We start from the raw sequence: 25420 nt of genomic DNA on the forward strand, positions 1-25420 counted from the left end.
AACAATCAGCAGAATAGTGAGTGCAGCTCTGGAGTATAATACAGGATATAACTCAGGATCAGTACAGGATAAGTAATGTAATGTATGTACACAGTGACCTCACCAGCAGAATAGTGAGTACAGCTCTGGGGTATAATACAGGATATAACTCAGGATCAGTACAGGATAAGTAATGTAATGTATGTACACAGTGACCTCACCAGCAGAATAGTGAGTACAGCTCTGGGGTATAATACAGGATATAACTCAGGATCAGTACAGGATAAGTAATGTATGTACACAGTGACCTCACCAGCAGAATAGTGAGTACAGCTCTGGAGTATAATACAGGATATAACTCAGGATCAGTACAGGATAAGTAATGTAATGTATGTACACAGTGACCTCACCAGCAGAATAGTGAGTACAGCTCTGGAGTATAATACAGGATATAACTCAGGATCAGTACAGGATAAGTAATGTAATGTATGTACACAGTGACCTCACCAGCAGAATAGTGAGTACAGCTCTGGGGTATAATACAGGATATAGCTCAGGATCAGTACAGGATAAGTAATGTAATGTATGTACACACTGATCTCACCAGCAGAATAGTGAGAACAGCTCTGGAGTATAATACAGGATATAACTCAGGATCAGTACAGGATAAGTAATGTATGTACACAGTGATCTCACCAGCAGAATAGTGAGTGCAGCTCTGGAGTATAATACAGGATATAACTCAGGATCAGTACAGGATAAGTAATGTAATGTATGTACACAGTGACCCCACCAGCAGAATAGTGAGTACAGCTCTGGAGTATAATACAGGATATAACTCAGGATCAGTACAGGATAAGTAATGTAATGTATGTACACAGTGACCCCACCAGCAGAATAGTGAGTACAGCTCTGGAGTATAATACAGGATATAACTCAGGATCAGTACAGGATAAGTAATGTAATGTATGTACACAGTGATCTCACCAGCAGAATAGTGAGTGCAGCTCTGGAGTATAATACATGATATAACTCAGGATCAGTACAGGATAAGTAATGTAATGTATGTACACAGTGATCTCACCAGCAGAATAGTGAGTACAGCTCTGGGGTATAATACAGGATATAACTCAGGATCAGTACAGGATAAGTAATGTAATGTATGTACACAGTGACCTCACCAGCAGAATAGTGAGTACAGCTCTGGAGTATAATACAGGATATAAATCGAGATTTTCCTAGCTTGTGACGGAAAATATTAGTTATATGAAGACAGGAGGCGAGTATCTTATGCATTATTCTTTCTTTAATAATGCCCATAGCAGAACACTTTTGGTAATCAATTTAATAAAAGAAAAAACTTCAAACTACAACTCCCAGCAGTCCTAGGGCCACAGTAGTCACTCCTCCTCCGTAGCCCCTATATAAGGACTGCCCCCATATAGATCTTCCTCTTTCTTCATGCGAATCAGAACCGCACAAAAACGACTTTATCCAGACATCCACAGTTGCTCGCGAACAGTCGGTCCTTCGACCTCGGGTAGCAGAAGCCTAGATGGCAGGGAAGACCCAACTTCGTCCCAACGGGGACTGTAGAGAACCCAAACAGCCGGAAACCGACAGGTCAACCAAACTCAGGAACACCGCCTCTGCGTTCAATATCCTGTAAAGAGAACAAAAGTCGTAATAGGGTGGGTAGGGAGGGAAGATACTCGCCTCCTGTCTTCATATAACTAATATTTTCCGTCACAAGCTAGGAAAATCTCGATTTATATATCAGACAGGAGGCTCATATCTTATGCAAGTTCGAAGCTAACAACTAGTTATGACAGAGAAACAATAAACAGCCAGAGCATTATAAGACCGACATAGACACGTGGTCCTCCGGTCTGAAGTAGAACTGACGGAAGGTGGTCTCTGAAGACCAATCAGCCGCCATCAATAAGTCGGAGAGGGAGCCCCCTGCTGTGACTATCTTCGTAGCCATAGCGCCCCTGGACGAGTGAGCTCCGAACAGAGATACATCAATACCCGCCATGTCCATGGCGGAACGTACCCAACGCGCTAGAGTAGCGGAGGCAACTGGAAGATGGGGTCTGACATAAGAGACGAGGAGCTGAGGGGAATCCGGAGAGCGCAGATCTGCCGTCTGCGATTCGTACGCCTGTAGGCAACGAACAACGCAAAGCTTCGGATGCGCAGGAAAAAACGGATAAAAAACCGAATGAATACCCGTCTTGGTCCTACGGACCACCGAGAATTTTACTCCCTGAGGCGAAAATTGTCGTCTAGAGACGTCCAAAGCCTTCACGTCGGAGACACGTTTGATGGACACCAAACAAAGAAGGACCGTCAACTTATATGACAACATTTTCAGGGAGAGGTCGTCATTGTCTGTCCATGAAGCAAACATATCGAGCAACCTGGAGACATCCCAGGTCGAATGATACCTAGGCCTAGGGGGACGCTGAAATTTTATGCCGCGCAAAAGTCTACAAACCAGCGGGTGCTTGCCGATCGGCAGGGAGTCCACTGGGCAATGGTAAGCCGCAATAGCCGATCGGTATACATTAATGGAACTGTAGGACTTGCCAGATTCAAAAGAATCTGCCAGGTAGTTCACCACTACAGACACAGGTGCATGTACGGGATCAACCTGCCGTTGATCACACCAACGAACCCAGAGCCTCCAGGCTGATCGATAAGCCGATCTAGTCCCGGGGGCCCAGGCCAGGGCGAGGAGATCCCTAGCTGATCTTGAAAGCTCCTGATCCGCGTCTGAGACCCCGAAACCAACCACGCTAGGAGAGGCAGTTTGCCTTCCATTACCAGAGGATGGAGATCCCCGGTCGGGTTGGCGAGAAGGTGTGGAATGTGGGGTAGCACTCTGGGATAATCCACGGCCATCCCCAGAAGGAGGGGGAACCATGGTTGCGTCGGCCACCAAGGAGTGATCAGCACAACCGTCGCTCTCTGGTTCGTCGCATGCAGGAGAACCCGGGGGATCAACTGGAAGGGAGGAAAAGCATAATGCGTTCCCGTCGGCCAGACGAGGCGGAGAGCGTCTACCGCAGATGCCTCTGGGTCCGGTCTCCAGCTGAAAAAACGGGGCAGCTGCCGGTTGAGGCGGGACGCGAAAAGGTCCACGTGCAACGGACCCCACAGTCGCCGTAATTGCAGGAAGACGGAGCGATCCAGCCGCCAGTCGCTGGAATCGATGAGATAGCGAGAGTTCCAATCGGCCACCGTATTGGAGACCCCTGGAATGTACTCCGCTACCGGGATAATGTTGCGGGCCAGGCAAAAATGCCAGAAGTCTTTGGCAAGGTCCGCCAGGATCTTGGACCTGGTGCCCCCCAAACGGTTGACGTATTGGACCGCCGCCACGTTGTCCATGCGTAGTAACACACAACAATTGGACGAACGAGGCATGAAACTCTTGACTGCAAAATATGCTGCCAGAAGCTCCAATGCATTGATATGCAGGTCGATCTCCTTGACGGACCAAGTCCCTCCGGTGGAAATCTCCCCGCATCGAGCGCCCCAGCCAAGTCGGCTCGCGTCCGACTCTATGATGACGTTTGGGTATGGGTGGAAGATGGCTTTGCCATTCCACTCGACGGCATGTCGAAGCCACCAGTGCAACTCTTCGATAGCAGCCGGACAAAGGGGTACCTTGTCCGCGTATCTGAGGCCCTGGCGTAGATGCAAGATCTTGAGCCTCTGAAGGGCTCGGTAGTGCAAGGGGGCCGGAAAGATGGCTTGTATGGAAGCCGCCAGGAGACCCACCAGGCGCGCCAGAATCCGTAAAGATAAGCAACCTTTGCGCAAAACCGCCCTGATTTCTTTGCGGATCAGGGCTAATTTGGACTTGGGGAGTCGCAGCAGTGCGCGATTGGTGTCCACCAAGAAACCCAGGAATTCCATCTCCTGACTTGGAGTCAGGACCGACTTTTCTCGGTTGATTATGAAGCCCAGAGAATGTAGTAGTGATATCGCCCACGACATGTGAAGGGAGGCCTGAGTTTTGGAATGGGCCATGATGAGAAGGTCGTCTAAGTAAATGATCAGACGAACCCCCCTGCTCTTCAGAGCCGCTACCACCGGTTTCATCAGTTTGGTGAAACACCACGGGGCAGACGATAGGCTGAACGGGAGGCAGGTAAATTGCCACATGGGGCCTTTCCAAAGGAATCGGAGGAACTGTTGTGACTCTGGGTGAATGGGGACGGTGAGGTAGGCGTCCTTTAAGTCCACCTTCACCAGCCAGTCTCCTGGCATCAGGAGGTCCCGGAGGGAATGGATTCCCTCCATCTTGAAATGGCGATACGTGACATGTTGGTTTAGGTCTCGTAGATTTATGACCGGACGATAGCCGCCCCCTTTCTTCTTCACGAGGAAGAGGTTGCTTACGAACCCTAGGGAGGACGGGTAGGACTCCACGATCGCATGTTTGAACAGGAGATCCCGTACCTCGTTGTCTATGAGGGCAACATTTTGGTCGGAAAAGTGAATAGGAGATGGGATGACACCCAGCATCGGCAAGGATTGGAATTCTATGTGAAATCCCCCCACTGTCTGAAGAATCCATGCGTCTGCTGTAATCGCAGACCAGGCGTGGGAAAAATACATCAGTCGACCCCCCACAGGTATGTGAGACTGAGGAATGGAAGGTACACTCACCGGTAGGAGGGCGAGAACGGGGGTATCCACGTCCGCCACGACCTCTCCAGGGTCGGCCTCGAGGAGGGAAGAATGGTGATGGTTGAACCACGGGTACTGTGTATGAAGGGGGGGTCTGTGGATATTGGTATTGGGCGAAGGCTCTGCCCTGTGGCCTGTAGGGAGCAGAACGGCCGGCAGATCGGCCTCTACTTCTGCCGGCCCGGGGAAAAATTTTACTGGACCCCGATTTCTTCAAGGAATTTTGGGCCTTATCTAAGCCCGTAAAGAGGCCAACGAATCTATTGACGTCTTTCATTAGACTGTCCCCAAAAAGCATGCCTGCTGCCGAGGGACCCGGTTCGGTCTCGGCCAGGTGGGACAGTTGAGGGTCGAGGCGCATAAGGATCGACCGGCGCCTCTCAACTGAGCAGGTGGTATTAGCAGTACCTGCCAGGCAAATGGCTCTCTGAGCCCACCCACGGAGCTGACGGACGTCCACGGGCTCGTCCGTCGCAGCAGCGTGCTCCGCTAACTTAAGGATTTTAGTTAGGGGGCCCATTAAATCTAGGATACACTCCTGTATGGTTTTGAAGGAGCGCTCTATGCCCTTCTTAGTGAATTTTCCTGATTTCAATAGATACTTCATCAGGATAGGATCCACCTCAGGGGTGTCCACCACTTTATTGGGGATAAAAGGTCTAGGGCATTCGGCCCTCAGCTTATTACGGCTGGACCTATCTAGAGATTTGCGTGCCCAAAGTTCTACATATTGGGCCACATGGGGGAGTGGTGACCAGTCGCCTGATCTCGGGTGAGAGATTGCGTCTGGGTGGAACAGGGGCTCTCCTAGGGCATCTAGGATAACCTTGCCCTGCGTGGCAGGGTTGGCGTCGGTGTCGAGCGCCGTATCCCCAGCATCTTCTTCAATATTGGGATTGGACTCGTAGTCCTCAGACTCGTTGGAAGAACCCGAAGAATCCTCAGTAGAGGAGTCCACATAGGAGTCGGGTTTTGCCCGCCTAGCGGACTTATGCCTCCTGCCATGTAACTCCCCGAGGCCCAGGGGTCGAGCGGAGTCTGAAGCATGCTGGGGTTGACAGACCGGGGTAGGGACTGTCTGGAGCATATTATTATCTTCCCCTGCCGGGGAGTCAGAGGTATGCTTCCTTTTATGGGAAGCTTTGCCCTTCTTTATCTGTGGCTCTCCACCGTGAAGAGAAGGGACTGGGGCATGGGGACCCGGCTGATGCGGGCCAGAGGGCAACATGGAGGAGGCCAGGGCTGCTTGGACCGACCTGTTAATTAGGTCCTGAATCTGGGTGGCGGACATAAAATGTGCCGAATCCAGAGAAAGGGGCTCACTTCTGAGAGGGGCAGGTGAAGGTTCCTCAGCCATAATAACAGAAGTGTTAAAAAGGGGAGACTAGGGTAGAGAACTAAGGGGTTAATTATGCCTAATGTACACAGAGGCGGAATAAATTCCGATCCACAGGGAGACAATGTGTGTGTGGGGCAACTACACTACCTACTGAGACACAGTACCGGGTTCCGATCCTCCACACCGCAGGCGAAGCACTGTCGTGCGGTGGGAGGGGAGCCCGGAGTTTTTACACTCAGGGGACGAAGTCTCGCGAGACTACGTCCCTCTGAATCCTAATTGGAGATCGCAGAGCGCGGAGGTGCCGCCCCTTTACTGAGCGCCGGCCGTAGTGAAAGCGGCCAGCCAGGAAGGAGAAAACCCCCGCCCCCAGCCCGCGCGCGCGAACTCGGAGAAGAGGAGAAAGCGCAAAATGGCGAAAAGGGGGGAGGGGAAGGGAAGTTGGCGATACTATCGCAGGAGTAACAGAAGACGCCGAAGCGGCGACAGGGAGAGAAAGAGCCCAGAATCGGGATAACCGGCGCTGGGAAGAAGTACAGAGGGTAAAAAGAAGAGGTATTACTATCGAACAATATAACCCATAAAATAATATAATATCACCTATAGAATAATATCACCTATAGAATAACATCACTTATAGAATAAGAGGTACAGAAAGTATAATCACTGAATATGGAGTACACTTATCTTGGGTCTGCCATGAGCAGAAAGAAAGAGGGAGACCTATATGGGGGCAGTCCTTATATAGGGGCTACGGAGGAGGAGTGACTACTGTGGCCCTAGGACTGCTGGGAGTTGTAGTTTGAAGTTTTTTCTTTTAATACAGGATATAACTCAGGATCAGTACAGGATAAGTAATGTAATGTATGTACACAGTGATCTCACCAGCAGAATAGTGAGTACAGCTCTGGAGTATAATACAGGATATAAATCGAGATTTTCCTAGCTAATGTGACGGAAAATATAAGTTATATGAAGACAGGAGGCGAGTATCTTGCATTAATCTTTCTTTATTAATGCCCATAGCAGAAAAATTAAAACTTTTATTTTAATGTATTCAAAGAAAAACTTTCTCGAAACTACAACTCCCAGCAGTCCCTTTGAGGTCTCAATAGCCAATCATAGCCAGGTGGCTCATATAAAGGGGCTGCAGTGTCATAACTCCTCCTCTTTCTTGACTCGACGCCATAGCCGACACAGGATAACCGGACATGGACTTCCTCTTGACTCCACGACTCCACGACGGACCTCTGGAACCGGAACGCCGATGCATGAGCAGTCTCCAGACCGCTGGCTCCCAGATAACCGAACTGAAGAAAGAACGTCCCAACGGGGACAACAGGAACAACTCAGCCGCCGTCACATAGACACAGGCCATCGTCAGTATCCTGAAACAGAGAAGAAAAGAACACCATGATAGGGTTGGGTTGGGAGGGAAGATACTCGCCTCCTGTCTTCATATAATTTATATTTTCCGTCACATTAGCTAGGAAAATCTCGATTTATATATCAGACAGGAGGCTCGTATCTTGCAAGTTCAAAGCTAACAACATTTCAATACGATATAAATCAGCAGGTGGGCTTAACCCACGTTAGACAGGACCGACATGGATACATGAGACTCCGGTCTGAAGTAAAACTGGCGAAAAGTCGTCTCCGACGACCAATCCGCAGCTAAGAGCAGATCCGCCAGAGAGCCCCCTGAAGTAACCACCTTAGTGGCCATGGCACCCCTGGAGGAGTGCGCGCCGAACAGGGAGACGTCTATGCCCGCCATATCCATGGCGGACCGAACCCATCGGGCTAAAGTAGCCGATGACACCGGTGAATGGGGTCGGACATAGGAAATAAGGAGCTGAGAGGAATCTGGAGACCGCAAGCCCGACGTCAGAGATTCGTATGCCTGTAGGCAACGAACAACACAGAGCCGGGGATGATCAGGGAAGAAAGGATAAAAGACCGTGTGAATCCCGGTCTTGGTCCTACGAACGACGGAGAATCGAACGCCATCCGGCGAGAATTGACGCCTGGAGACATCCAGCGCTTTCACATCTGATACCCGTTTTATGGAGACCAAACATAAAAGAACGGTCAGCTTAAAGGATAGTAATCGTAAAGGAAGGGCATCGTTCTCCGCCCATGCGGAGAACAAGGCTAGAATTTTAGAGACGTCCCAAGTGGCCTGGTATTTGGGACGCGGGGGCCGTTTAAACTTAATGCCCCTCAGGAGTCGACAAACCAGAGGATGTTTGCCGATGGGTAAAGTGTCTACTGGACAAAGGAGTCCGCTAGGTAATTGATCACTACGGACACAGGAGCGTGAACTGGATCAACCTGTCGTTGATCACACCAACGAACCCAGAGTCCCCAGGCTGATCGATATGCCGATCGTGTCCCGGGGGCCCAGGCCAGGGCGAGAAGGTCCCTAGCCGATCTTGAAAGTTCGTTATCTGATTCTGAGACCCCGAAACCAACCACGCAAGGAGAGGCAGGTTGCCCTGCCGTACCAGAGGATGGAGATCCTTGGTTGGATTGGTGAGGAGATGAGGGAAGTGAGGGAGCAACCGTGGATAATCGATCGCCATCCCAAGTAGGAGAGGGAACCACGGTTGAGTCGGCCACCAGGGGGTGATCAGCACGATTGTCGCTCTCTGGTTCATCACATGAAGGAGAACCTTGGGAATCATTGGAAACGGTGGAAACGCATAGTGTGTCCCTGCCGGCCAGTGTTGTCGAAACGCGTCGACTGCGCGAGCTTCTGGGTCCGGCCTCCAGCTGTAGAATTGGGGCAGCTGGTGGTTGAGGCGTGAGGCGAATAGGTCCAACCGAAATGGACCCCAAATCCGCTGTAACGCCAGGAAAACCAAGCGATCCAGCTTCCAATCGCTTGCGTCGATCAGGTAGCGGGAATTCCAATCCGCCACTGAGTTGGAAACTCCCGGGATGTATTCCGCCACTGGTGTGATGTCTCGGAGAAGGCAGAAGTGCCAAAAATCCTTCGCGATATCCGCTAGGATTTTGGACCTCGAACCTCCCAGGCGGTTGATGTATTGAACCGCCGTCACATTGTCCATGCGCAATAACACACAGCAGTTGTATGCGTGTGGTAAGAAACTTCTGAGGGCGAAAAATGCCGCCAAGAGTTCCAGCGCGTTGATGTGTAACAGAGACTCTTCTGTGGACCACGTCCCTCCTGTGGAGGATTCTCCGCACCGAGCACCCCAGCCCTGTCGGCTTGCATCCGACTCTATGATGACGTCCGGGCTGGAGTTGAATATGGTCTTGCCATTCCACTCGACGGCATGACGAAGCCACCATTGTAATTCTTCCGCGGCTTCTGGACAGAGGGGTACCTCGTCTGCATATTTGAGGCCCTGTTGAAGGTGCAGTGTTTTTAGCCTCTGGAGGGCCCGATAATGGAGTGGGGCCGGAAAGATAGCCTGGATGGAGGCCGAAAGTAGACCCACCAGACGCGCAAGGACACGTAGTGATACGTGACCCTTCCGAAGTACACCCCTGATCTCCTTGCGAATAAGGGCTAGTTTGGACTTGGGGAGGCGGAGAACCGCTTGTTTGGTATCTACCAAAAAGCCAAGGAACTCCATTTCCTGAGCCGGGGTGAGCACAGATTTTTCGTGATTGATCAGGAAACCCAAGCCCTCTAACAGAGAAATCGTCCAATCCATATGAGTAATGGCTTGAGTCCTGGATCGAGCCATGATAAGTAGGTCGTCTAGATATATGATCATCCTTACTCCCCTGCTGCGCAGGGATGCAACCACGGGCTTCAGGAGTTTGGTGAAGCACCATGGAGCGGATGATAGGCCGAAGGGGAGGCAAGTGAATTGCCACATTCGACCTCTCCAAAGGAAGCGGAGAAAATGTTGAGATGAGGGATGAATGGGTACGGTAAGGTAGGCATCTTTTAAGTCTACCTTTATCAGCCAATCCCCTGGCCACAGGAGGTCCCGAAGGAAGTGGATCCCCTCCATTTTGAAGTGTCGATACACTACATGTTGGTTCAGATTGCGAAGGTTTATAACTGGGCGGAATCCGCCACCCTTCTTCTTGACTAAGAAGAGGTTGCTGATGAACCCCTGGGATGACGAGTTGACCTCTATCACTGCTCGCTTGGACAGGAGATCCTGTAATTCGTTGTCTATGAGGGTAGTGTTTAGATTTGAGAATCTTATGGGGGGTGGGATTATGTCCAGCTCCGGAGGTGAGTGGAATTCTATTTGATACCCTGCTACGGTGTTGAGAATCCATGAGTCTGCCGTAATCGCAGACCAGGCGTGGGTAAAAGACTGCAGTCTGCCCCCCACAGGGATATGCGAGTGTGTGTGAAGAGGAGTACTCACCGGTATATGGACGGGAACGGGGATAGCCTCTGGCACCACGTCCTCTCCAAGGTCTACCTCTGGGAGGGAAGAACGGCGCGGGTTGCGCCACAGGGAGCGGGTAGGATGGAGGAGCCTGTGCGTATTGAGCTGTGGCTCTAGGTGGTGGCCTGTAGGCATTAGACCGGCCGGCAGAGCGGCCCTTATTTCTGCCGGCCTTAGCAAAAACCTTATTTGAGGCTCCGGATTTCCTTAAGGACGTTTGGGCCTTGTCCAGAGAGGTAAATAAACCCACAAATTTATTGATATCCTTTATAAGAGTATCACCAAAAAGCATGCCCTCGGCTGAGGGACCTGGTTCGGATTCAGCCAGATGTGATAGTTGAGGATCCAGCCTCATCAGTATGGATCTCCGCCTTTCAGTTGAACAAGTAGTATTGGCGGATCCAAGCATACAAATGGCCCTCTGGGCCCAACCTCGAAGTTGGTTGAGGTCTACAGGCTGGCTGGATGCAGCTGCCTGTTCAGAAAGGTTTAGGATCTTCGTTAAAGGTCCCAGGAGGTCCAGGATACGGTCTTGTATCGATCTAAAGGACCGTTCAATGCCTTTCTTAGGGAATTTACCATTTTTTGTGAGATATTTCACGAGGACAGGATCTACCTCAGGGGTAGCGGTCACTCTCCTCGGGATCGAGGGTCTAGGGCATTCTGCCTTAAGTTTGTTTCTATTCGACTTCTCCAGGGACCTACGGGTCCAATGTTCAATGAAATTAGAAACTTGTGGGAGAGGAGCCCAATCTCCGGAGCGGGGGTGAGAAATCGCATCCGGGTCGAAGAATGGCTCTCCGAGAGAGTCAAGTATGGTTTCGCCCTGGGTCTCAGGGGTAGCGTTGTTGGGCAACGCTGTAGTCCCACCTTCCTCCTCATGGGATTCAGACTCTGCAGAGGATTCAGACTCATCGGACGTATCCTCATCAGAGGAGTCCACATAGGAGTCTGGTTTTGCCCGCCTGGCGGACCTATGCCTCTTAGTTGTATTCTCCTCGAGGCCCGAGGGTCGGTGAGAGTCTGGAGGTAGTGTGGGTTGGCAGGCCGTGGTAGAGGCTGCCCGGAGCATGGATGTATCTTCCCCTGCCGGGGAGTCGTAAGCGGGCACTGTGTGCTTACGCTTGTGTGAAGCTTTCCCTCTTTTAGTCACCGGATCATTAGTGAGTGACAACGGAATTGGTGGTAAAGGTTGATGAGACCCTGATGGTAGTACAGCGGATGCAAGAGCCGCTTGGACCGATTTGCTGATCAGGTCTTGAATTTGCGCAGCTGTCATAAACTGCGTGGTCTCAGGTTGGGAGCTCAGCCCCGGTAGGGAACTGGCATTGGCTTCCTCAGACATGATAATGTAGTTTGTCTAAATATCAGATTGTAGGTAAATAGATATATATAGTATATGTATATATATAACTCTGAACTGCAGAGAGAGAGAGGGCAGGAGAGGGTTAACCTGCACTAAGAGGCTATAGCCTGTAGTCGCTGTAATAAAAGAGGGGAAAAAACCTGTATTTGAGTATATATCTATGCTAAGTGACGTACAGGCTCCTATTCTCCTCACCGCTGGCGCTGAACTGAGCACTTCGGTGGGAGGTACAGTGGAGCCTGTGAGCCCAGAGACGAAATCTCGCGAGATTACGTCTCTCCGGGTCTCTGATTGGTAGATAGGTGCCGCCCCTAGAACGCGCCGCCCCCTCCGCGCGCGTCAGCTGCGCGGGAAGGCCGCGAGCGGCGGGAACGGCAACCTGAGGGGAAGAAGAAGGCAAAATGGCGCCGAAAAGACGGCGCCAATGGAAAAAGGTTAGATGGGGAAAGAGGGCGCAGAGAGCGGCCGCGAGGCCGACGTGCGCAGGGATAAGGAAGGGAAAAAACACTGTCGCAACAAGTGCCGTGTCAGAAAAAAGCTGACCTCAGATTGACCCCAGCCAATGAATGCAGGTGCAATCACTAGCAGGGAGAGAGGTCAGGAGTGTAAGTTAATATATATACCTGAACAATAAGATGAGGTAATAATAGATAAAATATACACCTATATAAGAGAGTGAAAATCTATACTTATCTGTCGCTATGAGCAGAAAGAAAGAGGAGGAGTTATGACACTGCAGCCCCTTTATATGAGCCACCTGGCTATGATTGGCTATTGAGACCTCAAAGGGACTGCTGGGAGTTGTAGTTTCGAGAAAGTTTTTCTTTGAATACATTAAAATAAAAGTTTTAATTTTTCTGCTATGGGCATTAATAAAGAAAGATTAATGCAAGATACGAGCCTCCTGTCTGATATATAACTCAGGATCAGTACAGGATAAGTAATGTAATGTATGTACACAGTGACCTCTCCAGCAGAATAGTGAGTACAGTTATGGAGTATAATACAGGATATAACTCAGGATCAGTACAGGATAAGTAATGTAATGTATGTACACAGTGACCTCACCAGCAGAATAGTGAGTGCAGCTCTGCAGTATAATACAGGATATAACTCAGGATCAGTAATGCATATACACAGTGTGTGGTGTCATACAATACATATATAGTACAGATCCTCCTCGCTCTGTGATTAACCCTTTATATACTGGATCTGCAGGTTTTGTGTTTCCAGCACTTGACAAGCAGCAGAGTTGTGTCAGTGATCACATAAAGATAAGGTGACGTCAGCCATCCACACCCCATAGTAAGGAGAGGTGGTGTGCCCCTTTAATGCTGATAGGGAATTTTGTTTCTACCAGTCATTAAAAACTACAACTCTCAGCATGTCCTCCTGCAGTAGTATTGAAGTGACATGTTGGGGTCAGTGCGGTATATACTGATCAGCGTCCAGGAGTTTCCCTCATTGTCGTTGTCTTTGCTGTGAGATCAGTGACCGGAGGAGGATCAGCGTGGTCTGATCTGTGGTCGTCTGTCAGACATGTTACTTCTGGTCGTGGTCATTTGTATCTGGGATTGTTGTTGTTGTCGCTGTTGAAGTTGTGAGGAAGATAAGATGTGACCGCCATACGTTATACAATACAAACTGATCAGGTGACCCATAGCAACCAATCACAGCTCAGCTTTCATTTTACCAGAGCCTGTTAGGATATGAGAGCGGAGCGGGGATTGGTCGCTATGGTAACATGAGCAGTATATATTGTCCCCATTGTATCTAAAGCTGCTGAAATATACACGTATTCAGCACTTCTGTGGGGTGGAGGCGGCTCCTCATGGGGTGGACGTAGCTCTTTAGAGGGGCCTGTGGGGGTAGAGGCGCCTATTCAGCGGGGCCCGTGTGGTGGAGGTGGCTCCTCTGTGGGGCCCGTGGGGTTGAGGCGGCTCCTCTGTGGAGTGCAGGTGGCTCCTCTGTGGGGCCCGTGGGGTTGAGGCGGCTCCTCTGTGGAGTGCAGGTGGCTCCTCTGTGGGGCCCGTGGGGTTGAGGCGGCTCCTCTGTGGAGTGCAGGTGGCTCCTCTGTGGGGCCCGTGGGGTTGAGGCGGCTCCTCTATGGGGTGGACATAGCTCGTCATAGGGGCCTGTGGGGGTAGAGGCGGCTATTCAGCAGGGCCCATTTGGTGGAGGCGGCTCCTCTGTGGGGTGGAGGCAGGGCCTGTGGGATGAAAGTGGCTCCAAGTCAGGGCCCTTGCGGTGGAGGCAGCGCTAGGTGGGGCCTGTGGGATGGAGGTGGCTCCTCGGCAGGGCCCTTGGTGTGGAGGTAAATAGAAAGAAAAAAGACCGGGGAACGGCGCCTCGTATTACCCTTAAACACAAACAGCAAGTGTAAATGTGGGAGAAACCCACGGCACTTATAGGTGGCTGCTCACCAGATGTAAATAGAAGTAACGCATATTACCCCAAATAGGGGTACTCACTGATGTCCAAAGGAGGGCTGCAAGCCGGAGGTCACAGGCACATACGTCCTGACGTAGTCATCAAACGGAAAATGGAAAAGGACCTCAATCATCCAGGCGCTGCCGGTTAGGTCATCAGGTGCACAAAATGATGCAATGTATACCTTGGAATATTGTATACATGAAAGTTTATTAAAAATAAACAACATACAGATTACGCGTTTCGAGGGTGACTCCCCTCTTCCTCAGATCAGGTGTGGAAGTGATCTGAGGAAGAGGGGAGTCACCCTCGAAACGCGTAATCTGTATGTTGTTTATTATTTTTTAATAAACTTTCATGTATACAATATTCCAAGGTATACATTGCATCATTTTGTGCACCTGATGACCTAACCGGCAGCGCCTGGATGAATGAGGTCCTTTTCCATTTTCCGTTTGGTGTGGAGGTGGCTCCTCGGCAGGGCCCTTGGGACTGAGGCAGCTCCACTGTGGAATTGAGGCGCCTCTTCTGGGGGAGGGGGTGGAGGCATCTCCTCAGCAGGGCCTGTGGGGTGGAGGTGGCTCCTCTGTGGAGTGCAGGTGGCTCCTCTGTGGCTCCTCGGTGGGGCAGAAGTGGCTCCTCGGTGGGGCAGAAGTGGCTCCTCGGTGGGGCAGAAGTGGCTCCTCGGTGGGGCAGAAGTGGCTCCTCGGTGGGGCGGGGGTGGCTCCTCTGTGGGGCCCATGGGGCGGGAGTGGCTCCTCGGTGGGGTGGAGGTGGCTCCTCTGTGGCTCCTTGGTGGGGCAGAAGTGGCTCCTCGGTGGGGCGGGGGTGGCTCCTCTGTGGGGCCCATGGGGCGGGAGTGGCTCCTCGGTGGGGTGGAGGTGGCTCCTCTGTGGCTCCTTGGTGGGGCAGAAGTGGCTCCTCGGTGGGGCGGGGATGACTCCTCGGTGGGGTGGAGGTGGCTCCTCGGTGGGGTGGAGGTGGCTCCTCGGTGGGGTGGAGGTGGCTCCTCTTTACTCCCCTCTGTACGGTTGGACACACAGATTCTTCCTGCACATTTTTGCTGATGTGGTAGCGGGGTGTGAGGAGGGCAGATGTTGTTGCCCTGGGGCAGATGGCATTAACCCCTTGTATTCATGATTCCAGGGCGTGGTTTAGCCTAAAACCACCTGAAGGTATACCGCTGGATCCTGAGGTAGGCACGGGGGGCAATAAAGACTCTGATGCCAAGTTACGGATCACGGGTAGACAGATGGTAAAGTCTATACAGATCAGCCAGGGCCCACGGAGGTGATCACATGACATATCACATGTATAACTCTTAAAGCGACATTACATTTTATAACACTTTACATGGTAAAACATATTTACAATGGGGAAACAAGTGCAGGGGCCCCGGGGACACTGAAGGAGGTGCCTGACAGGACAGCAGGGGCACGGGGTAACACCTCCCGTACTGGGCCACCACACTGACCTGCGGTGTGGACGTGGTGCCCGGCCTTGGAATGTTTTTGCAGATGAGGACGGAGAATGTGGTTTAAATAAGAGGAAGTGAAAGATGAAATTTCTTCCAATCTGCAAAACCTATTACTCATATTCTGCTGAACCAGCAATGGACACGGCGAGAGCAGAATGAGAAGCCCGTATACCGCCCTGTACCAGAGAATACCGCACTACTATACCCTATAATACAGCACCCCCTCATCTACATTATACCAGGTACGTATTCACTCTGGATGTACAGAAATATTCTCATTCACTGACAGCAAGCACAGCTGTGACAAATGGGGAAAAACAAGTTATAGACTGTGCAGCATTATGTGTGTGTGGATGTGACTGGAACGTCTGACACACTGTAACGGAAAGAGCTGTGTATAATACAGGAAAGAGCCCGACATTCCAGACCTGGGGAGACGGCGGCCGGATACAGATAAGAAAGAAGAGAAATCCTGATCCTGTGTATTGTGTGAGAGGAGGGAAGCGTGATCAGATGTGAGGAGCGACTGTGTCTGCTGTGTGTGTGTGTGTATATATATATATATATATATATATATATATACACCGAAACATGATAGGAACGACATAAGGAACCATTACAACATCCCGGGCTATGATATTTGCTACCCAGGAATAAGACTTCATTATATATAGGAAAACAGTGACTGATCACATTACTGATCCTGTATTATACTCCAGAGCTGTACTCGCTATTCTGCTGGTGAGGTCACTGTGTACATACATTACATTACTTATCCTGTACTGATCCTGAGTTATATCCTGTATTATTCTCCAGAGCTGTACTCACTATTCTGCTGGTGAGGTCACTGTGTACATACATTACATCACTTATCCTGTACTGATCCTGAGTTATATCCTGTATTATACCCCAGAGCTGTACTCACTATTCTGCTGGTGGGGTCACTGTGTACATACATTACATTACTTATCCTGTACTGATCCTGAGTTATATCCTGTATTATACTCCAGAGCTGTACTCACTATTCTGCTGGTGAGGTCACTGTGTACATACATTACATTACTTATCCTGTACTGATCCTGAGTTATATCCTTTATTATATTCCAGAGCTGCACTCACTATTCTGCTGGTGAGGTCACTGTGTACATACATTACATTACTTATCCTGTACTGATCCTGAGTTATATCCTGTATTATACCCCAGAGCTGTACTCACTATTCTGCTGGTGAGGTCACTGTGTACATACATTACATTACTTATCCTGTACTGATCCTGAGTTATATCCTGTATTATACTCCAGAGCTGTACTCACTATTCTGCTGGTGAGGTCACTGTGTACATACATTACATTACTTATCCTGTACTGATCCTGAGTTATATCCTGTATTATACCCCAGAGCTGTACTCACTATTCTGCTGGTGAGGTCACTGTGTACATACATTACATTACTTATCCTGTACTGATCCTGAGTTATATCCTGTATTATACTCCAGAGCTGTACTCACTATTCTGCTGGTGAGGTCACTGTGTACATACATTACATTACTTATCCTGTACTGATCCTGAGTTATATCCTATATTATACTCCAGAGCTGCACTCACTATTCTGCTGGTGAGGTCACTGTGTACATACATTACATTACTTATCCTGTACTGATCCTGAGTTATATCCTGTATTATACTCCAGAGCTGCACTCACTATTCTGCTGGTGAGGTCACTGTAAACACTAAATCCTTGCTGTGCATGTTTAGAGCTCAGTGGACTGTCTGTCCATTAGCTTGCTGACTGTATCCAATGAGATACAGCAGAATGTGGAGTGCAGCTCTGGATTGTTATACAGTGTACGTTGTGATCTTCTCCGTCCCTTTTCCATATCTGTAATGAATTCCATTTGACGCGGCAGCGGTTTTATTATATTGTCGACACATTTTATGTCTCTGTGTATCTGGGATCACTTTCAGATGACTCCCTGGTACGTTGAGGGGATGTAGGAGAGCTGGCAGCCGTTTCAGTGTGTCAGGGCATAATGCAGATGACATCACAGAAAACTCTGAACCTGATACGAGAATTTCTTCCAAAAATTCAAAATAAGAATGTTCTGCGTAAAGCTCCAAAGTCCTTTCTGAGTTCGTCTACTTGCCAGACAGCCACAATTTGTTGTCAGCCAACTTTCCAGTGGCCCTGAAAGGCATATACAATGCTTTATGTAGATTGCAGTATTATAATGATGTGTGTTGTCTTTACTGTCATTCTGGGATTCAATGACTCTTCTAGTAGGCTTTGCCCAACAGTGTGCCTCCAGCTGTTGCAAAACTACAACTCCCAGCATGCCCTGAAAACCTTTAGTACAGTGTTCCCCAACTGGGGAGCCTCCAGCTGTTGAAAAACTACAACTCCCAGCATGCCCGGACAGCCTTTGGCTGTCCGGGCATGCTGGGAGTTGTAGTTTTTCAACAGCTGGAGGTCCACATTTTAAAGGCCTAGCACCTAAGGCAGTGTTTCCCAACCAGGGTGCCTCACTACAACTCCCAGTATGTCCTATCAGTCTTCAGTTGTCAGGAAATGATGGGAGTTGTAGTTCTGTAGAGCCGCAGTTTGGAGGATGCTGCTGCAGAATATTTCAGCTCATTATACAGGTAATTATATTGACTGTTCTGTTCCTTTTAGTCCTACAGATGTGGGAGCCATGGAGACGCCCCGTGCCCCAGACCCCCCACAGAACGGCCCGCTATCATTCTCTGGTATCAGCATCTTGGATCGTCTCATCAAAACCTGCCCGGTGTGGCTGCAGCTGTGCATGGGAGCGCCGCAGGTGGTGGAGATACTCTGCAGAGAGGCTTCTGGGGTGAGTGCCTTTGGCTGTCCGAGCATGCTAGGGGTTGTAGTTTTGCAATAGTTGGAATTGCCCTGGTTGGAAAACGCTGCCTCAAACACTAACCTGTAAGCTCAAGATCTTCTGCTACATAACAAATGTGCATCAGTAGTTTGTTACAGTGTATCAGTGCAGGGAATCAGAACACAAGAACTCGGTGCTGTCACCTATCATAGACATAAGTGCAGGGAGGGGATAGAGAGGACTGTGCAGCTGTAATTGTATGACCACACAGTTCTCTCTATGATCATAGAGATTAGTGCAGGGAGGAGTGAGAGAGGACTGTGCAGCTGTAATTGTATGACCACACAGTTCTCTCCATGATCATACAGATGAGTGCAGGGAGGGGATAGAGAGGACTGTGCAGCTGTAACTGTATGACCACACAGTACTCTCTATGATCATAGAGATTAGTGCAGGGAGGAGTGAGAGAGGACTGTGCAGCTGTAACTGTATGACCACACAGTACTCTCTATGATCATACAGATGAGTGCAGGGAGGGGATAGAGAGGACTGTGCAGCTGTAACTGTATGACCACACAGTTCTCTCTATGATCATAGAGATGAGTGCAGGGAGGGGATAGAGAGGACTGTGCAGCTGTAACTGTATGACCACACAGTTCTCTCTATGATCATAGAGATGAGTGCAGGGAGGGGATAGAGAGGACTGTGCAGCTGTAACTGTATGACCACACAGTTCTCTCTATGATCATAGAGATGAGTGCAGGGAGGGGATAGAGAGGACTGTGCAGCTGTAAGTGTATGACCACACAGTTCTCTCTATGATCATACAGATGAGTGCAGGGAGGGGATAGAGAGGACTGTGCAGCTGTAAGTGTATGACCACATAGTTCTCTCTATGATCATAGAGATGAGTGCAGGGAGGGGATAGAGAGGACTGTGCAGCTGTATTTGTATGACCACACAGTTCTCTATCTCCAATGGAGTTTGGAGTGTAACCTCTGAACCCCTGGTGTGAAAAATGAACCCTCCCACTGCCCTAGACCACCAGGGATGTTATTATGAACACAATAACTACCCTAGCTAAAAAAAAATGTATTTGCATTTGCAAGGGAACGATGCTGTGGTCCCTAACTGCCCCACCCACAAGCTACAATGGCTGAATAGAATGAAAGCCCCCCCTATATGCCCTAACTGAGCCCCTTCTTACTATACATACCCATAGGGGCCACTTCCTGCCTCCTCATTCTCCATATACTTCTATGTCCAGGTACATAGATTAGCACCAATATAACTATAAAGGTGTAAATGCAGCGCCATCTGGTGGTCACATTATGTATAAAGTTAATGTAGCCTGTTCGTAATTACAGGGATAACACAAAGGACTGACACTTCTTCCATATTTATGTGGCCCTGTCCGTCCCCTCACCCCACTACAACAGTGGTCTCTAAAACGTGGCCCTCCAGCTGTTGCACAACTACAACTCCCAGCATGCCCGGACAGCCAACGACTGTCCGGGCATGCTGGAAGTTGTAGTTTTGAAACATCTGGAGGTACACAGTTTGGTGCCCACTGATCTACAGCACATGGGGTGGCCCATGTGATGCACCGCAATAGGCAGAGTTCCCCTTTAAGGGTGTCGGGGTGGGGTTCCCTGTTGGGGTCCGCAGATGTTTCCGCGTTGTCGTAGACCCACATGTCATATTTTAGGAATGATCCTGTTTTTACACACCCAGGGCCAGATGTGCGGCCCCCAGAGAGCGCTGCGTAATGCATTACAGCAACATGATGGGGGCGGTAGTGCTGCGTCCCTCTCTGAGACTGTATCGTGAATTAGGAGCTTAGATACGACGGTTAGATACAGTAGCTTAGCAGACAGTATCACCCATGATAGGATTAGATACAGCAGCTCAGCAGAAAGTATCACACATGATAAAGTTAGATACAACAGCTCTGCAGACGATATCATACAACATAGGATTAGATGCACAGCTCAGCAGACAGTATCACACATGATAGGATTAGATACAGCAGCTCAGCAGACTGTATTATACATGATAGGGTACAGTACAGGATCACACATGATGGGCTTAGATACAATGACTCAACAGACAATATTATACATGAGGTTAGATACACAGCTCAGTGGGCAGTATCACACATGATGGGCTTAGGTACAGTTATTTACCAGGCAGTATTACACATGAGCGGCTTAGATACAGCTGCTCAGCAGACAGTTTCATATGTGATAGGCTTAGATACACTACTTCAGAATACAGAATCACTTGTGAGAGGATTAGATAGAAAGCACAGCAGTATCATGCATGATGGGCTCACATACAGTCATGGGGGTAAATGTTGTCACCCCTGACATTTTTCTAGAAAATGAATTATTTCTCACAGGAAAGGATTGCAGTAACACAGGTTTTGCTATACACATGTTTATTCCCTTTGTGTGTATTGGAACTAAACCAAAAAAGGAGGAAAAAAAGCAAATTGGACATAATGTCACCAAACTCCAAAAATGGTCTGGACACAATTATTGGCCCTTTAACTTAATATTTGGTTGCTCACCCTTTGGAAAAAATAACTGAAATCAGTGTCTTCCTATAACCATCAATAAGCTTCTTACACCTCTCAGCCGGAATGTTGGACCACTCTTCCTATAAGCATCAATAAGCTTCTTACACCTCTCAGCCGGAATGTTGGACCACTCTTCCTATAACCATCAATAAGCTTCTTACACCTCTCAGCCGGAATGTTGGACCACTCTTCCTATAAGCATCAATAAGCTTCTTACACCTCTCAGCCGGAATGTTGGACCACTCTTCCTATAACCATCAATAAGCTTCTTACACCTCTCAGCCGGAATGTTGGACCACTCTTCCTATAACCATCAATAAGCTTCTTACACCTCTCAGCCGGAATGTTGGACCACTCTTCCTATAAGCATCAATAAGCTTCTTACACCTCTCAGCCGGAATGTTGGACCACTCTTCCTATAAGCATCAATAAGCTTCTTACACCTCTCAGCCGGAATGTTGGACCACTCTTCCTATAAGCATCAATAAGCTTCTTACACCTCTCAGCCGGAATGTTGGACCACTCTTCCTATAAGCATCAATAAGCTTCTTACACCTCTCAGCCGGAATGTTGGACCACTCTTCCTATAACCATCAATAAGCTTCTTACACCTCTCAGCCGGAATGTTGGACCACTCTTCCTATAAGCATCAATAAGCTTCTTACACCTCTCAGCCGGAATGTTGGACCACTCTTCCTATAACCATCAATAAGCTTCTTACACCTCTCAGCCGGAATGTTGGACCACTCTTCCTATAACCATCAATAAGCTTCTTACACCTCTCAGCCGGAATGTTGGACCACTCTTCCTATAAGCATCAATAAGCTTCTTACACCTCTCAGCCGGAATGTTGGACCACTCTTCCTATAAGCATCAATAAGCTTCTTACACCTCTCAGCCGGAATGTTGGACCACTCTTCCTATAACCATCAATAAGCTTCTTACACCTCTCAGCCGGAATGTTGGACCACTCTTCCTATAAGCATCAATAAGCTTCTTACACCTCTCAGCCGGAATGTTGGACCACTCTTCCTATAAGCATCAATAATCTTCTTACACCTCTCAGCCGGAATGTTGGACCACTCTTCCTATAAGCATCAATAAGCTTCTTACACCTCTCAGCCGGAATGTTGGACCACTCTTCCTATAAGCATCAATAAGCTTCTTACACCTCTCAGCCGGAATGTTGGACTCTTCCTTTACAAACTGCTCCCGGTCTCTTATTGGACGGCGCCTTTTCCCAACAGTAATTATAAGATCTCTCCACAGGTGATCAATGGGATTTAGATCTGGACTCATTGCTGACACTTCAGAACTCTCCAGCACTTTGTTGTCATCCATTTCTGGGGCTTTTTGACGTATGTTTGGGGTCATTGTCCTGCTGGAAGACCCAAGATCTCGGACACAAACCCAGCTTTCTGACACTGGGCTGTACAGTGCGACCCAAAATCCATTGGTAATCCTCAGATTTCATGATGTCTTGTACACATTCAAGGCCCCCAGTGCCAGAGGCAGCAAAACAACCCAAAACATCACTGACCTCCCCCATATGTCACTGTAGGTACTGTGCTCTTTTCTTTGTAGGTCTCATTCCATTTTCGGTAAACAGTAGAATGATTTGCTTTACCAAAAAGATCTATCCTGGTCTCATCTGTCCACAAGACGTTTTCCAGAAGGATTTTGGTTACTCAAGTTCATTTTGGTAAAATGTAGTCTTGTTTTATGTCTCTGTGTCAGCAGTGGGGTCCTCCTGGGTCTCCTCCATAGTGGGGTCCTCCTGGGTCTCCTCCATAGTGGGGTCCTCCTGGGTCTCCTCCATAGTGGGGTCCTCCTGGGTCTCCTCCATAGTGGGGTCCTCCTGGGTCTCCTCCATAGTGGGGTCCTCCTGGGTCTCCTCCATAGTGGGGTCCTCCTTGGTCTCCTCCATAGTGGGGTCCTCCTGGGTCTCCTCCATAGTGGGGTCCTCCAGGGTCTCCTCCATAGTGGGGTCCTCCAGGGTCTCCTCCATAGTGGGGTCCTCCAGGGTCTCCTCCATAGTGGGGTCCTCCAGGGTCTCCTCCATAGTGGGGTCCTCCAGGGTCTCCTCCATAGTGGGGTCCTCCTGGGTCTCCTCCATAGTGGGGTTCTCCTGGGTCTCCTCCATAGTGGGGTCCTCCTGGGTCTCCTCCATAGTGGGGTCCTCCTGGGTCTCCTCCATAGTGGGGTCCTCCTGGGTCTCCTCCATAGTGGGGTCCTCCTGGGTCTCCTCCATAGTGGGGTCCTCCTGGGTCTCCTCCATAGTGGGGTCCTCCTGGGTCTCCTCCATAGTGGGGTCCTCCTGGGTCTCCTCCATAGTGTTTCATTTCATTTAAATGTGGACGGATAGCTTGCGCTGACACTGATGCTCCCTGAGCCTGCAGGACAGCTTGAATATCTTTGGAACTTGTTTGGGGCTGCTTATCCACCATCTGGACTATCCTCCGTTGACACCTTTCATCAATTTTTCTCTTCCGTCCACACCCAGGGAGATTATCTACAGCTCCATGGGGTGTAAACTTCTTGATAATGTTGCGCACTGTGGACAAAGACAAATCTAGATCTCTGGAGATGGACTTGTAACCTGGAGATTGTTGATATTTTTCCACAATTTTGGTTCCCAAGTCCTCAGACAGTTCTCTTCTCCTCTTTCTGTTGTCCATGCTTAGTGTGACACACACAGACACTCAATGCAAAGTCTAAGTGAACTTCTCTCCTTTTTATCTGCTGTCAGGTGTGATTTTTATATTGCCCACACCTGTTACTTGCCCCAGGTGAGTATAAAGGAACATCACAGGCTGGAAACAATCTTATTTATCCACAATTGTGAAAGGGGCCAATAATTGTGTCCAGACCATTTTTGGAGTTTGGGGACATTATGTCCAATTTGCTTTTTTTCCTCCTTTTTTGGTTTAGTTCCAATACACACAAAGGGAATAAACATGTGTATAGCAAAATATGTGTCACTGCAATATATATACAGAGGAGAGGAGATCTATATATATATATACACAGAGGAGAGGAGATCTATATATATATACAGAGGAGAGGAGATCTATATATATATATATATATATATATATATATATATATATACAGAGGAGAGGAGATCTATATATATATATATATATATATATATATATATATATATATATATATATATATATATACAGAGGAGAGGAGATCTATATATATATATATATATACAGAGGAGAGGAGATCTATATATATACACAAAGGGAATAAACATGTGTAGAGCAAAGCCTGTGTTCCTGCAATATATATATATATACAGAGGAGAGGAGATCTATATATATATATACACAGAGGAGAGGAGATCTATATATATATACAGAGGAGAGGAGATCTATATATATATATATATACACAAAGGGAATAAACGTGTGTATAGCAAAACCTGTGTTACTGCAATCCTTTCCTGTGAGGAATACTTCATGATATAGAGAAATATCAGGGGGGACAACATTTACCCCCATGATTGTACATTGTCACAAATGCTAGAATTTCATATACTGTAGTAGCCCATCAGGCAGTATCAAACATGATAGGATTAGATACACAGCGGCGATGACTGCCCTGCCATGCTGGGAGTTGTAGTTTTGCAACAGCTGGAGGCACCCTGGTTGGAAAACACTGGTGTAACACGTGATAGTTAGATACAGTGGCTTTGAAGACAGTATCACACATGATACAATAGGATACAGGGGTTCAGCACATATTACATTCAAGGTTTCTCATTTTTCAGGCAGTATCACCCATGATCAGCTTAGATACAGTGGCTCAACATACAGTATCATACATAAGAATCAGTACTGGGGTTTAGATATACTGCTTCAGTAGACAAGGTTAGATACACTGCCACCACTGGCAGTATCACACATGGTAGGTTTAGATACACTGCCTCAGTCGACTATTTCACACATAATGAGATTAGATACACTGCCATGGCAGGCTGTATCACATATATTAGTCTACTGAGGCAGCGTATCTAAACCTATAACACACATAATGAGATTAGATACACTGCCATGGCAGGCTGTATCACATATATTAGTCTACTAAGGCAGTGTATCTAAACCTAACAAGTGTAAAACTGCTTGCTATGGCAGTGTATCTAATCTCATTATGTGTGTTATAGGTTTAGATACGCTGCCTCAGTAGACTAATATATGTGATACTGCCTGCCATGGCAGTGTATCTAATCTCATTATGTGTGTAATAGGTTTAGCTATACTGCCTCAGTAGACAATTTCACACAAAATCAGATTAGATACACTGCCATGG

General features: G+C 48.5%; 1 protein-coding gene across 1 annotated transcript in view; it reads left to right on the forward strand.

Annotated features, from left to right (window-relative positions):
* Positions 1-25420, forward strand: part of RIN3 (Ras and Rab interactor 3) — a 61440-nt gene that overhangs the window by 17090 nt on the left and 18930 nt on the right. The window contains 1 exon segment of the mRNA XM_056547073.1: positions 18351-18528. Within this exon segment, the coding sequence (XP_056403048.1) occupies positions 18351-18528 (178 nt within the window).

Source organism: Hyla sarda, chromosome 11 (assembly GCF_029499605.1).
Source record: "Hyla sarda isolate aHylSar1 chromosome 11, aHylSar1.hap1, whole genome shotgun sequence".
Taxonomy (NCBI): Eukaryota; Metazoa; Chordata; class Amphibia; order Anura; family Hylidae; genus Hyla; species Hyla sarda.